This window comes from Oncorhynchus tshawytscha, linkage group LG06 (genome assembly GCF_018296145.1).
Source record: "Oncorhynchus tshawytscha isolate Ot180627B linkage group LG06, Otsh_v2.0, whole genome shotgun sequence".
NCBI classification, from domain to species: Eukaryota; Metazoa; Chordata; class Actinopteri; order Salmoniformes; family Salmonidae; genus Oncorhynchus; species Oncorhynchus tshawytscha.
Genome location: NC_056434.1, coordinates 48,043,645 through 48,058,345, shown reverse-complemented (window position 1 = coordinate 48,058,345; position 14,701 = coordinate 48,043,645). Strand labels below are relative to the sequence as shown.

Genomic DNA, 14,701 nt, shown 5'->3' with positions numbered 1-14,701 from the left:
AACGCTTATCCTTTTCTGTGCATGTCTGCCCTGCGGTCATAGATTTGGATGTAGAGAAAATGGCCCCGTTGGTGCTATTCTGTCTACAAACAGCTCCACATATGGGTCTTTCTATAAATAACGGGGCCAATGTGTGACATTGGGATGAACATTTCAAAATGGTTTGAAACAAAAATAAAAAAGATTTTCATGCATTTCCACAAGTGTACTTAGAGGAATAAAAATGTATATGCGAAATGACCCATAACTCGAGCTATACTACACCATAGGTGTAGGACTATACATCCTTTTTAAGCAGGGTTCATACAGACATTGGCAAGTCACATTCAAAGACTTTCAGGGATGTTTTAAAGCTCTTAATTGTAATTTAAGGACCTCAATGTTATACAATTATATATATTTTTTATGATTGTACATATAGGACCTAATATGGAACCCCCCCACCCTCCCGATTCTTCTGTAGCCTGTTTCCCCATTGCTGTTTTTATAATGAAAGTGACTACAAACCACGTTTGTTTTTAAAGGAAGGATTTGTATGGAAAGCCAAGTAGAAGCCAATATTAGATTTTGTTATCCTCCTAATAGCTGCATGTGATTTTTCAACAGAGTAGCGCAATACCCTTCAATTGAAGCAGCGGGAAACAAACACAAATGGTCACATCTCTCAGAATAACCAATATAAAATGTAATTATAAGGGTGCAGGAGAACTTATAAATTGGCTACAATAATTACAATATCTTTTCAAGTCCCAAATTGAGGAAAACATGTAATAAAGTAACAATAAAATAACAAAGCTATATACAGGGGGTACCGGTACTGAGTCAATGTTCGGGGTCACATTTTAGTGGAGGTAATTTGTACATGTGGGTAGGATGACTATGCATGGATGATAAACCGTGTGTAGCAGCGGTGTAAAAACAAGGGGGGGGTCAGTGTAAATAGTCCGGGTCGCCATTTGATTAATTGTTCAGCAGTCTTATGGCTTGGGGATGAAAGCTGTTAAGGAGCCTTTTGGACCTCAATTCGGCGCTCCGGTACTGCTTGCTGTGCGGTACTGGAGAGCACAGTCTGTGACTGGAGTCTGACCATTTTTGGGGGTCTTCCTCTGACACGCTTAGTATATAGGTCCTGGATGGTAGGAAGCGTGGCCCCAGTGATGTACTGGGCCGTATGCACAACCTTCTATAGCGCCTGCCGAGCAGTTGCCATACCACGTGGTGATGCAACCGGTCAGGATGCTCTCGATGGTGCAGGATGCTCTTTGTCACGCAATCTTTGATAAATCCATCAAGACATCAACCATTATAAAGGGTTAAACAGGTTTTAAATGAACGTGACTTTTTTAAGTATAGCGATGACCCCCCCCCCTTATTTCTTAATGTAATGGCATTACATTATTTTTGCCAATTATATTTTCAATTACTTAACTGTAACAAGCTGCCCAGTGTAGGAAGTCCTCACTGGTACCCCTAGTTTTTTACAGAAGACTCATAGATGGTCTGGGCCTGCTACAGTAGGACTCTGGGGTGGAAGAATAAAATACAATACAGCTAGCATAAGTTTGAATTTGTTTAGATGGGCAGTAGTATTATTAGGTCAAACACTAACTGCATTTGTCAAAGAAACAAAATCAAGGGCTAGAAGAGCAGTGGTCTCATTGTGCCAAAAGCTGAGGAATTGGGTAACATGCTGACCACTCTCGTTGCAAAATCAAACATGTTATTCAATTATTGCACCCACCCTGCTCGCGCACGCCAACGAGCGTTGCCAAGCTCTAAAATAGAAGTTATATTTGTGATGCTGAATGCGGTGTTCTGCCTCTCCCATCTCCTCATTGGTTTATTGAAGCAGAAACCCACGTGCCATCTCCTCATTGGTTATACCCACGTGGGTGATTGAAAGATGAACTGAGTTCGGTCAGTCATCGTGGTAACTATGAAAGTTAGATGAAACTTAGTTAGATGCCAAAGAAGAAAAAGCCTGGAAGGAGGAGAAATTACTAAACTATTCGGTTGACCGTTTTATGTGTGAATTAATTGTCGGAGTAGAGGACCTTGTGCATTTCAGGTAAAAATAACAAAGCCGCGTTTTATATCCGTGGACAAATTATCTAGCAACAGCAAGCTAGCTAGCTAAATTGCCATAAATGTTTAATGCTTTTTGACCTGTCCCCAAATTAATATAATTGGTTCAGAGTTTGTTTTGATATTTTAACTTGTGTGTCGTGATCGCGTTTGGTGCGGGGGGACAAAGTCAACTTGCGCACGATGGCGCACGTGTGCGGCCTGTTTGGATACGGTGTAAGAATGACAGATGAGTGGCTGATAAACAGCTCAAAAGGTACTAGACATTTTGGTGTTGTCCTTTTTGCCCAATTTATTTTAGTGGTTCTGGTCCAGTTACTTACAGGTACATTGTGGAGATGAACTTGGTTGGCAGTGGGTGGGGAATATATTCTTCCCATCGCCTCAATGGATGAGACGGGACAGAAGACCCTATGCAGGCTCTACATGTGTACTGTTTTTCTAGTTATTCCAGTTCTGTTCTCAAGGTGCCTATTCATAAAGGCCTGGTCCCATTACATATATGGGGATGGATGGAGAGGTGCCAGGAAAGAGGATTCAGCCTCCTAGAGAATAGAGTTGGTGCTGTCTTCTACCTCTATAGGATTCCTGCAGGTCAGATTATACCCCCACTCCCATTCCTCACTCTCATGGTTTAGGGTTCTGGAGTGTCCCGATAAGAGGTGTGATTCTGGGATAAGGGTTAGTTCCACTGGAGATGCGTGTGTCTTGGGATAATAGATGCTACTGGGAGTGTGAATGTGGGGAAACAAACAACACATTATCACTGGAGGACAGAGAACACAAGAGAGAACAGAAAGCCCAGCTGGTGACTGTCTGCCCAGGACCTTGCAAAGACTAGGCTCCCGCAGGGGGTCTTTGTGTGTTCATTGTGTATGTGTGCGCATGACTTTGTTCGTACAGTGTATGTGTTTTGTGTTATTGTCTAGGCCTAAGTATGTTTTAGGTCAATTCCACGGTAACAGTGATGCTGAGATTTTTCACTTTAAAATATTAAACTTTGGATTGCAAAGTTACCAAACTTCTGCACTGCTTTTTAAGTAAATGTGTTTTTGTAATCTATTCTGTGGAAATTGGTAAAAGTTGCCCTTGTGCATAGTTGTATGGTTTGTTTAACTTTGCAATCATTCCTTTTTTTTGCTGTACATTTTTAAAGTGAAAAACACTCTGTTATGGTAGAATTGCTCTTTATAAGATTATATTGAGTAGAGTGGCTGTCTAAATTGTGCCCAAAATGTAAACAAAAAGATTACGCCCTTTGTTGGGAGTTGAGGAAAGTGTCAAAAACAATTTTCCTCTTGAGTCTGTCCCACGATCCGCTGTCAGCATCCCTGTTCTCAGTGTTCCTGTGAAATGACCTAAGTGTGTGTGCGCGCGCCCGCCCACCCGCCCACCCGGGTGTGATTCAGACCTAGCGCCATAAAAGTTGTTTCTTCTGCAGACACGACAGCTCAAGCTCTCTCACGCCAAACAACCAGTTAGTCAGAGGCACAGATAAAGTTGCAGAACAATAATTGTCAGTGTGTGTCGTCTGTCAGACCAAAGCTCCCCACGTGGTGAAGCATCGCTTCATTGTCTCGCGTCATAAAATATTCACAGCTGTGGACAATAGAGTTAATGAAGTGCCATTCGGTCTTTTATTTATGCTCTGCACCAGAGGTGTCACTGTTTAAAGAATAAAGATAGCCAAGGGGTTGTGTTTTGTGGTGGCAAGTGAGATGCAATGACATATTCTTCCAGTCATTGATCCAACAACTATCCATTTAAAAGCGCGTCTTGTCAGAAATATATGAGTGCATTCGCAAAGTAATCAGACCCCTTTTTCACAGTTTGTTACGCTACAGCCTTATTCTAAAATGTATTGCATTTTTCTCCCCTCAATCTGCACAAAATACCTCAATGACAAAGCAAAAACAGGTAAACATCACATTTACATAAGTATTCAGACCCTTTACTCAGTACTTTGTTGAAGCACCTTTGGAAGCGATTACAGCCTCGAGTCTTCTTGGGTATGACACTACAAGCTTGGCACACCTGTATTTGGTGAGTTTCTACCATTCTTCTCTGCACATCCTCTCAAGCTCTGTCAGGTTGGATGGGGAGCGTTGCTGCCCAGCTATTTTCAGGTATCTCCAGAGATGTTCGATCGGGGGCAAGTCCGGGCACTGGCTGGGCCATTCAAGGACATTTAGAGACTTGTCCCGAAGCCACTCTTGCGTTGTCTTAGCTGTGTGCTTAGGGTCGTTGTCCTGTTTGAAGATGAACCTTGACCCCAGTCTGAGGTCCGGAGCGTTCTGGAGCAGTGGTGGAAAAAGTCCTCTATTGTAATACTTGAGTAAACGTAAAGATGCCTTCATAGAACATTTACTCATGTGGAAGTCACCCAGTAAAATACTACTTGAGTAAAAGTCTATCAAAGAATTTGGTTTTTAAATATACTAAAGTATCAAAGGTAAAAGTATAAACCATTTCAAATTCCTTATTTTAAGCAAACCAGGCGGATAGCCAGGTGGCACACTCCAACACTCGGACATAATTTACAAATGAAGCATTTCTGTTAAGTGAGTCCAGTCCGCCAGATCAGAAGCAGTAGGGATGACCAGGGATGTTCTCTCTTATAATTTGTGAATTGGACCATTTTCCTGTCAAAATGTAACAAGTACTTTTGGGTGTCAGGGAAAATGTATGGAATAAAAAGTACATTATTTTCTTTTAGGAATGTAGTAAAATATGAATAGTACAGATACGCTTAAGTAGTACTTTAAAGTATTTTTACTTAAGCACTTTACACCACTTCTCTGGAGCAGGTTTTCATCAAGGATCTCTCTGTATTTGCTCCATTCATATTTCCCTTGATCCTGACTAGTCTCCCAGTACCTACAGCTAAAAAACATTCCTACAGCATAATGCTGCCCCTACCATGCTTCACTGTAGGGATGGTGTCAGGTTTCTTCCAGACATGGTGCTTGGCATTCAGGCCAGAGAATCTTGTTTCTCATGGTCTGAGAGTCTTCAGGTGCCTTTTGGGAAAACTCCAAGCCGGCTGTCATGTACCTTTTACTGTGGAGTGGCTTCCGTCTGTCCACTCTGTGGAGTGGCTTCCGTCTGTCCACATCCTTCTGGAAGGTTCTCCTATCTCAAGGCTGTAATCGCTGCCAAAGGTGCTTCACCAAAGTACTGAGTAAAGGGTCTGAATAGTTATGTAAATGTATTTCAGTTTTTTTTAAATATACTTTTGCAAAAAATTCTAAACCTATTTTCACTGTCATTATGGGCCATTGTGTGTAGATTGAGGAAAACAATTAATTGAATCCATTTTAGTAGAAGGCTGTAACGTAACGAATGTGGAAGTCATGAGGTCTGAATACTTTCCGAATGCACTATATATTTTTGAATTGCATATTTTTTTTGCACCAGCAAGAATTTAGATGAGTGTAGGGGAAACACTGATATTATTATGGGGTTGGAAAAGGGCAAGTGAATTGCACTGAATTCATATTGAACCTTTTTTTACCTAGGAAGTCGGCTGGTGAAATGGATGCGTCACGGACCATGGTTTAGTAACTAACTACTGACATGGTTCAAATTGGTTTCATGAGAATCACCCCAATAGTCGCAATGAAGTGCATCATGCTTTTTATTCACGCCCAACAGACGTGTTGTTGTCACGATATAGAAGTAAACCCAGTAAGGCGGTAGGGTAACGATATGATGGGGTTGTTTTTAAGGATAACGCTTATTTTTAAGACGACACATTCTCTTTTACGAAAGTGACCCGACCCAAGAGGGAGCAAATTAAATAGAATCGCACAGCTTCTCACAATGCTAGGCTATAAGAGCAGAGTTCAGTGTAAATGGAGCATAACCGATAGCCCCGTAGTGGCCCTGCAGTGTTTTTCAAGTAAAGTTTGTTTACATCTCTCTAAAGCATAATAAGGGAGTCCTGATCCAAATGGTTCCTCCATAGGGATTTCAGCAATGCACATACTCTCTTTCCAGAGCAACACACACACGTAAGAGTCCCTGAGTGCCTCTCTGGTTCACACTGTATCATCACTCATTATGAGAATCGGTCTGCAGCTCGTGCATGAGAAGCTTTGGTGCTCAGCACACCACTGATGAGATGCGCGCATGCGCGCACACACACCTCCCTTTCCAAGCTTGTCAGTCCAGGGGGGTGGGGATGATGGACTAGCCAAACCATTGAAGCCACATGCCAAGCCTTACACTGGCAGAGAAAGCAGGAGGGGTGTACTTCACTACTAGGCTTCTCAGCACATTTTCATGCCCTTATATGTTCACGAGCCACTCGAGGGAGGGGCTGCCCGCCCCTGGCTGTTAGTTTCACATATCGCCTCCAAACAGGAAGTGTTGTGGTGCAACTGAGTAGCGGCGGGCAGACAGATGCTGGAGGCGCCAACGTTATGAAGAGAGGGATGAAAACACATCTACCCAATGTTTTCCCTATGATATTCCCTGTGCTGGTCCTGATGTTTGTGTTGCTGACCTCACCAGTCTCCAGACATGAGATCTCAAAGTTTAGGAAAGCGTTCAGGAAAATGTTGCCTGTGTGACTCACTGATCTCAGAGATCTGTGTTGGTACTAAGCCTACCCTTGCATTTCTGACGTGTGTGTTTCTTTGTTTTTGCAGGTACACATAGCAGCGAACTTTGTCATCCACGCCCCACCAGGAGAGTTCAATGAAGTTTTCAACGGTGAGCTTTTGTGTGTAGGCTCTTTCTTTTTTTGGGGGGCGGCGGCGTGTGTATTGACCAAAGCCAGGAGCAGGGGATCACAACTTGCACTTTAGGTAGTAAGCTGTAGCGAGTATTTCTCACTAGAGATGTTATGACACAGATAATTCCTCAGCACCTTGAAACCACACACTACAGAGCAGAGCACTCACACATAGAGCCTTCTCTCTTAGCATCTAGCTAACACCCACACATACAGAGCCTTCTCTCTTAGCATCTAGCTAACACCCACGCATACAGAGCCTTCTCTCTTAGCATCTAGCTAACACCCACGCATACAGAGCCTTCTCTCTTAGCATCTAGCTAACACCCACGCATACAGAGCCTTCTCTCTTAGCATCTAGCTAACACCCACGCATACAGAGCCTTCTCTCTTAGCATCTAGCTAACACCCACGCATACAGAGCCTTCTCTCTTAGCATCTAACTAACACCCACACATGTAAGCTTCTTAAGTATCAGCTCTGAAAGAGAGGTGAGTCTTGTTTTTAAAAATTTTATTTAACCTTTTATTTAACTAGGCAAGTCAGTTGAGAATAAATTGTTATTTACAATGACGGCCTACCAAAAGGCAAAAGGCCTGCTGCGGGGACGGGGGGGGGCAAGAGAGGCACAACACTACATAAAGAGAGACCTAAAGACAACAACATAACAAGGCAGCAACGCATGACAACAAAGCATGGTAGCAACACAACATGGTAGCAGCACAAAACATGGTACAAACATTATTGGGAAAAGTCGAGAGCACAAAGGTCAAGAAGGTAGAGACAACAATACATTAGAGGTCAACCGATTTAATCGGAATGGCTGATTTTAATTAGGGTATTTTGGGTTGCTGATTTTTATATTTATTTTATACCTTTTTATTTAACTAGGCAAGTCCGTTAATAAATCCTCTTACAGCTCCCCCCCTACTTTGTGCAATTTCCACCTGAAGACACCCAAATCTAACAGCCTGTAGCTCAGGCACAGAACCAATGATATGCATATTCTTGGTACCATTTGAAAGAAAACACTCTGAAGTTTGTGTAAATGTGAATTGAATGTAGGAGAATAACACACGATAGATCTGGTTTAGATAAAACTATGAAAAAAAACATACATTTTTTTATTCTTGTGTCATCTTTAAAATGAACAAGATAAAACAAACATTCAGATATGATGATGGGGACAATTTCAGTGAAAAATATACGAGGGCAACAGTACTTGTGCAAAGTTTCAGAATGATAACTTCCAAAATGAGTGTGCTACATGACATTTATCATGAAGTCACCCAGGTGTCCCACACAAGTAGCCCAAATGTACCCAAGTGGCCAAATTGGTGAAGGTATACATTTTGAAACAAATAACTATAAACAAAATACCAACATGGTATTCTAACACACCCCCAAAAAAAAAAAAAAAAAACATTGAGAAAAATAAATGAGAGGAAAAAAATGATTTTTTAAAAGTTTTTATTCATTATAAAATATATGAAAAAAAAAATATATATATATATATATATTTACAAAATTACATTGGTAACTCTTTACACACTTTCAATATTTGGAAGACCCTCAGTCCTCTATCAAATCAAATCTATTTATATAGCCCCAGCCTAAAACCCCAAACAGCACGCAATGCAGGTGTAGAAGCACGGTGGCTAGGAAAAACTCCCTAGAAAGGCAAAAACCTAGGAAGAAACCTAGAGAGGAACCAGGCTATGAGGGGTGGCCAGTCCTCTTCTGGCTGTGCCGGGTGGAGATCACAGTGGTTGTAGAGGGTGCAACAGGACAGCACCTCGAGTAAAAATTAACAGTTTAGGGTTCCATAGCCGCAGGCAGAAGTGTTGAAACTGGAACAGCGGCAAGGCCAGGTGAACTGGGGACAGCAAGGAGTCATCATGCCAGGTAGTCCTGACGCATGGTCCTAGGGCTCAGGTCCTCCTCCTCCGAGAGAGAATTAGAGAGAGCATACTTACATTCACATAGGACACCGGATAAGACTCCAGTTTGGAGTCAGTGTCACTGTGAAAGAAAATGTTCAGTTAGAATAGTTTCACATATGAGCCCTGTATCAACAGGTATAATAAACAGATATATTTATTTATATATTTATTTATTTATTTATAGAGAGAGTTGAAGGTTGAATATATTAGGTTTAATATATTATTATTACCTGCTAGATGTACATTTCTCTTTTATATTATGACAGACCAGCTGTATCTACTGTCTCCATTTCACTTTGGCCATTGATGTGGTCCTGCCCTCTCCTCAACATCCTCAAATAGGCTATTTCATGTGGGTTGGGGTGGGGCGGCAGACACACGCATCTCACATTTCATGACATTACATGTTTTTATATATTGCTTCTAAATTTAAAAAAAAAATCACAAATAATATTTTATATTATTAATTTCAAACAAGGGCATTAGCATGATAAGAACTTACCAGTCCAAAACGATGTCCTCTCCCGTTGAAAAAATATTCCTCCACAATCACTAAATGAAGCGTCCTACAACAATCTCTGTCTCACCTTCCCAATCAATGTATTCTAAAATTGTGTGTACATCTGTATATCTAGACTTAGATTTAGCTTTCCTTGACTTAGTCGTCATAATGATTGATATATAAACAGCTGAATCTGTACGTTCACCAAACACTGCAGTGCGTAATATGTGTAGCTTCTTCCGGTATGAAACTTCAATAGCGAATGACTCACTTTACGCTGAAGCTTACTACATGGGTTGGTCTTGCAACACATAAACATGGCGTATTTCTGTTTAGCTCAGCTCATTGGCGATCTACCCAGCTAGATTTCAAGACAATCAGTGGTCATTGGGTTAAAAGACAGTCAATCAACGAAACAGCGGGCAAGTCATTGGTGCACAATGATGTCATGACTTGTTGTCTTCAAATCGGTTTCTTTCAGTCAATATGTCCCACGGAATGGCCCATTAGGTTTGATTGTGTTACAAACAAACCAGTTGATTGCAGTGAAACCAAACATGACTGGAAAAGTCATGTTCTGTGTGGGTTATTTACCTGGAATGTGTTGTCGAAAATGGAATGAGACAGTATTCAGTCCTCTAGCGGTTCACAAAATGTTTCGTGTTAGGCTATAAAAACAGATTTATTTTTCAAACAAAAGATCATTCATTGTGTAACAATGAGCATTGGAATTGCAAACAGATGAAGATCGTCAAAGGTAAACTATTTATTTTAATGTAGTTTGTGATTATGTTACGCCTGTGCTGGTTAATAAAAAATTAAATTTATGGGGCTCTATGCTCAGATAATCGCATTCTTTTGCAGTAAATCATTTTTTAAATCTGACAACGCAGTTGGATTAGCAAGATTCTAGGCTTTCGATACATGTGAGACACTTGTATTTTCATGAATGTTTAATATGACTATTTATGTAGCGATCACCGTATGTTGTGGAATTTCAGCCCGCTAGCGGGTTCCGTGCGCAGGGAGGTTAAGAACACATGCTTATTTTCAATGACGGCCTAGGAACGGTGGGTTTAACTGCCTTGTTCAGGGGCAGAGCAACAGATTTTCACCTTGTCAGCTCGGGGGATCCAATCTTGCAACCTTACAGTTAACTAATCCAACGCTATAACCACCTGCCTCTTGTTGCACTCCACGAGGAGCCTGCCTGTTACGCGAATGCAGTAAGCCAAGGTAAGTTGCTAGCTAGCATTAAACTTATCTTATAAAAAAACAATCAATCATAATCATTAGTCATAACTACACATGTTTGATGATATTACTAGTTTATCTAGCGTGTCCTGCATTGCATATAATCGATGATTTAACAAAAGCGCATTTGCGAAAAAAGCACAATCGTTGGACGACTACCTAACCATAAACACCCATGCCTTTCTTAAAATCAATACACAGAAGTGTATATTTTTAAACCTGCATATTTAGCTAAAAGAAATCCAGGTTCGCAGGCAATATTAACCGGTTGAAATTGTGTGACTTCTCTTGCATGCAGAGTCAGGGTATATGCAAAAATGTTTGGGCAGCCTGGCTCATTGCGAACTAATTTGCCAGAATTTTACGTAATTATGACATAACATTAAAGGTTGTGCAATGTAACAAGAATATTTATTTAGACTTAGGGATGCCACCCGTTAGATAAAATAACGAACGGTTCTGTATTTCACTGAAATAGTAAACGTTTTGTTTTCTAAATGATAGTTTCCGGATTCGACCATATTAATGACCAAAGGCTCGTATTTCTGTGTGTTATTATGTTATAATTAAGTCTATGATTTGATAGAGCAGTTTGACTGAGCGACGGTAGGCAGCAGCAGGCTCGTAAGCATTCATTCAAACAGCACTTTTGTGCGTTTTGCCAGCAGCTCTTTGCAAGCACAGCGCTGTTTATGACTTCAATCCTATCAGTCTCCAATCAGCCTCATGGCTGGTGTAACCGATGTGAAATGGCTAGCTAGTTAGCTGGGTGTGCGCTAATAGCGTTTCAAACGTCACTTGCCCTGAGACTTGGAGTAGTTGTTCCCCATGCTCTGCATTGGTAACGCTACTTCGAGTGTGGCTGTTGTCGATATGTTCCTGGTTCGAGCCCAGGTAGGGGCAAGAAGAGGGACGGAAGCTATACTGTTACACTGTTACACTGGCAGTACTATACTACTAATACTAAAGTGCCTATAAGAACATCCAATAGTCAAAGGTATATGAAATACAAATGGTATAGAGGGAGAGAGTCCTATAAATACTAAATTAACCACAACCTAAAACCTCTTACCTTGGAATATTGAAGTCTCGTGTTAAAAGGAACCACCAACTTTCATATGTTCTGAACAAGGACCTCAAACATTAGCTTTTTTACATGGCACATATTGCACTTTTACTTCAACACTTTGTTTTTGCATTATTTAAACCAAATTGAACAGTTTCATTATTTATTTGAGGCTAAATTGATTTTTTAAAATGTATTATATTAAGTTAAAATAAGGGTTCATTCACTGTTGTAATTGTCATTATTACATACCGATTAAAATCGGACAATTTTTATTTGTATCGGCTTTTTTTGGCCCTCCAATTATCGGTATCGGCGTTGAAAAATCATAATCGGTCGACCTCTACAATACATCATACAAAGCAGTCATAACTGGCAGTAAGTGTGTCCATGATTGAATCTTTGAATGAAGAGATTGAGATAAAACTGTCCAGTTTGAGTGATTGTTGCAGCTCGTTCCAGTCGCTAGCTGCAGCAAACTGAAAAGAGGAGCGACCCAGGGATGTGTGCACTTTGGGGACCTTTAACAGAATGTGACTGGCAGAATGGGTGTTGTATGTGGAGAATGAGGGCTGCTGTAGATATCTCAGATAGGGGGGAGTGAGGCCTAAGAGGGTTTTATAAATAAGCATCAACCAGTGGGTCTGGAATGGTCTACCATATCAAAAGCTTTGGCCAGGTCAATAAAAATAGCAGCACAATATTGCTTAGAATCAAGGGCAATGGTGACATTGAGGAACTTTTAAAGTTGCAGTGACACATTCATAACCTGAGCGGAAACCAGAGAGAATACTATAGACATCAAGAAAGCCAGTCAGTTGATTATTGACAAGTTTTTACAACACTTTTGTTTAACAGGGCAAAATAGAAATAGGCCTGTAACAATTAGGATCAGCTTGATCTCCCCCTTTAAATAAAGGATGAACTGTGGCTGCCTTCCAAGCAATAGGAACCTCCCCAGAAAGGAGAGATGGGTTAAAAAGGTTTGAGATAGGATTTCTTCAACCTTAAAGAAGAAAGGGTTTAAACCATCTGACTCAGATGTTTTTTGGGGGGTGAAGTTTAAGGAGCTCCTTTAGCACCTCGGACTCAGTGACTGCCTGCAGAGAGAAACTTTGTAGCGGGGCAGGGGGAAAAAGGGAGAAGCATCAGGGATAGTCGCATTAGATGGGGTGGGGGATGAGGAAATGTTGGATGGGCAAAGAGGCTTGGCTGAGTCAAATAGGAATCCTGACTTAATGAAGTGGTGATTTAAGGAGCTCAGCCATGTGCTTCTTGTCAGTAACAACCACATCATCAACATTAAGGGACATGGGCAGCTATGAGGAGGGTTATTCTCCAAGTCTTTAACCGTTTTCCAGAACTTCCTGGGGTTAGACCCACTGAGAGAGAACTGCTCCTTAAAGTAACTAACTTTGGACTTCCGGATAGCCTGAGTGCACTTATTTATCATTTGCCTGAATGATAGCCAGTCAGCCTGCGCGTGCCGAGCCTTTCGCCAAATGCAATTATCGAGGTGGAGTAACTCTGCAAGATCACGGTTGAACCAGGGGCTGAACCTGTTTTTTTAATTCTAATTTTCTTTAAGGGGACGTGTTTGTTAACAATACCACTGAAAATATCAAAAATTAAGGTCCAAGCGGTTTCAACAGAGGAGATCAAGCTGATTCTATACCATTTTACAGAGGCCAGTTCATGAAGGAAGTTTTTTAGCAAGCGTTTATGACAAATCAGGACAAGTCGTTTCTCTGAGCATCCATTACGAACACAGGCTGTAAAACATTACAGAAAACACCAGACTGATACCTATCAGGTTTATTTGTGAGGATAACATCGAGGAGAGGAGCCTTTTCTAGGTGTTTGGAGTCATATGTTGTGGGATTGGTGATTTAATCTGAGAAAGATTTAGGGAGTCCCATTGCTTTAGGATTTGGTCAGGTGGTTTAAGCATGTCCCAGTTTAGGTCACCTAGCAGGGCAAATTCAGACTTAGTGTAAGAGGCCAGGAGAGAGCTTAGGGCAGGTAGGGTACAGGCTGGTGCTGACGGAGGACGATTGCACCCAGCAAGTCAACAAAGAGCTATTTGAAAGTTTTAATGCTTAAAACCAGCAAATCAAATTGTTTGGCGACAGACTTGGTAGAGACAACCGAGCACTGAAGGTGATCCTTGGTGAAGATTGCCACTCCCCCGCCTTTTGTAAGATATGTCTTGACGAAAAAGGTTATAACCAGAAAGGTTAACCTTTCTAGGACACACCGCTAGCGCAACCCCTCGACAACATTCCGCTGAAAAGGCAGCGTGCGAAATTCTAAAATATATTTTTTGAAATATTTAACTTTCACACATTATTAACAAGTCCAATACAGCAAATGAAAGATAAACATCTTGTTAATCTACCCATGTCAGATTAAAAAAATAAAAATGGTAGAGTGGCCAGACGGAAGCCACTCCTCAGTAAAAGGTAAATGACAACCCGCTTGGAATTTGCCAAAAGTCACCTAGACTCTCAGACCATGAGAAACAAGATTCTCAAGTGTCGACAGCCTGCGCAAAAAAAGCTTGTGACTGTTTCAAATCATCATTAGTCGCGTCATGCAGCCTTAGAATGTATGAAAAATCAAAACCTATAGTCCACCATTTGTATCACAACTGAAGTTACATTGCTCAAAATTAAAGCATATTGGAGGACCTGCTTCTTTAACTGCTCAACACAGAATAGCCGCGTGTGCACACTCCCTGAAATTGTTTGGAGAAAATATATTTTCTAAGCTAATCTCTTTGCTAATTTTAATGAATGTAGCCCACAGACATATGGCATAGCCAAATCAGGGCCTAATATAAGGACAACTTGGGAGTATGCTTCTCTGTTGTAAAAAAAAATAAAAATAGACTACATTTTCTTCATACCTGTCTTAAAATAAGGGATTTATTGTGATTGTGTATGCTATATTACACAGATGTATTTGCGTGGAAGCAAGGAGATGCTAAATCTTTTTTTTTTTTTTTGTTAAATGGTCAACTATCGTGAGACCGGCAGTTATTTGCTTGACAGTCACCGACTGACACAATTTCATGACCGTCACAGCCCTAGTCATCACCAAGCCAGACTGGG

General features: G+C 41.0%; 1 protein-coding gene across 1 annotated transcript in view; it reads left to right on the top strand.

Moving 5' to 3' along the window:
- The window catches only part of LOC112252649 (F-actin-capping protein subunit alpha-2), a 52,396-nt gene that overhangs the window by 14,735 nt on the left and 22,960 nt on the right, over nucleotides 1-14,701 (top strand). Inside the window, exon 2 of the mRNA XM_042323335.1 lies at nucleotides 6,738-6,801. Coding sequence (XP_042179269.1) covers nucleotides 6,738-6,801 — 64 coding nt within the window. The remainder of the gene's footprint in view (nucleotides 1-6,737; nucleotides 6,802-14,701) is intronic.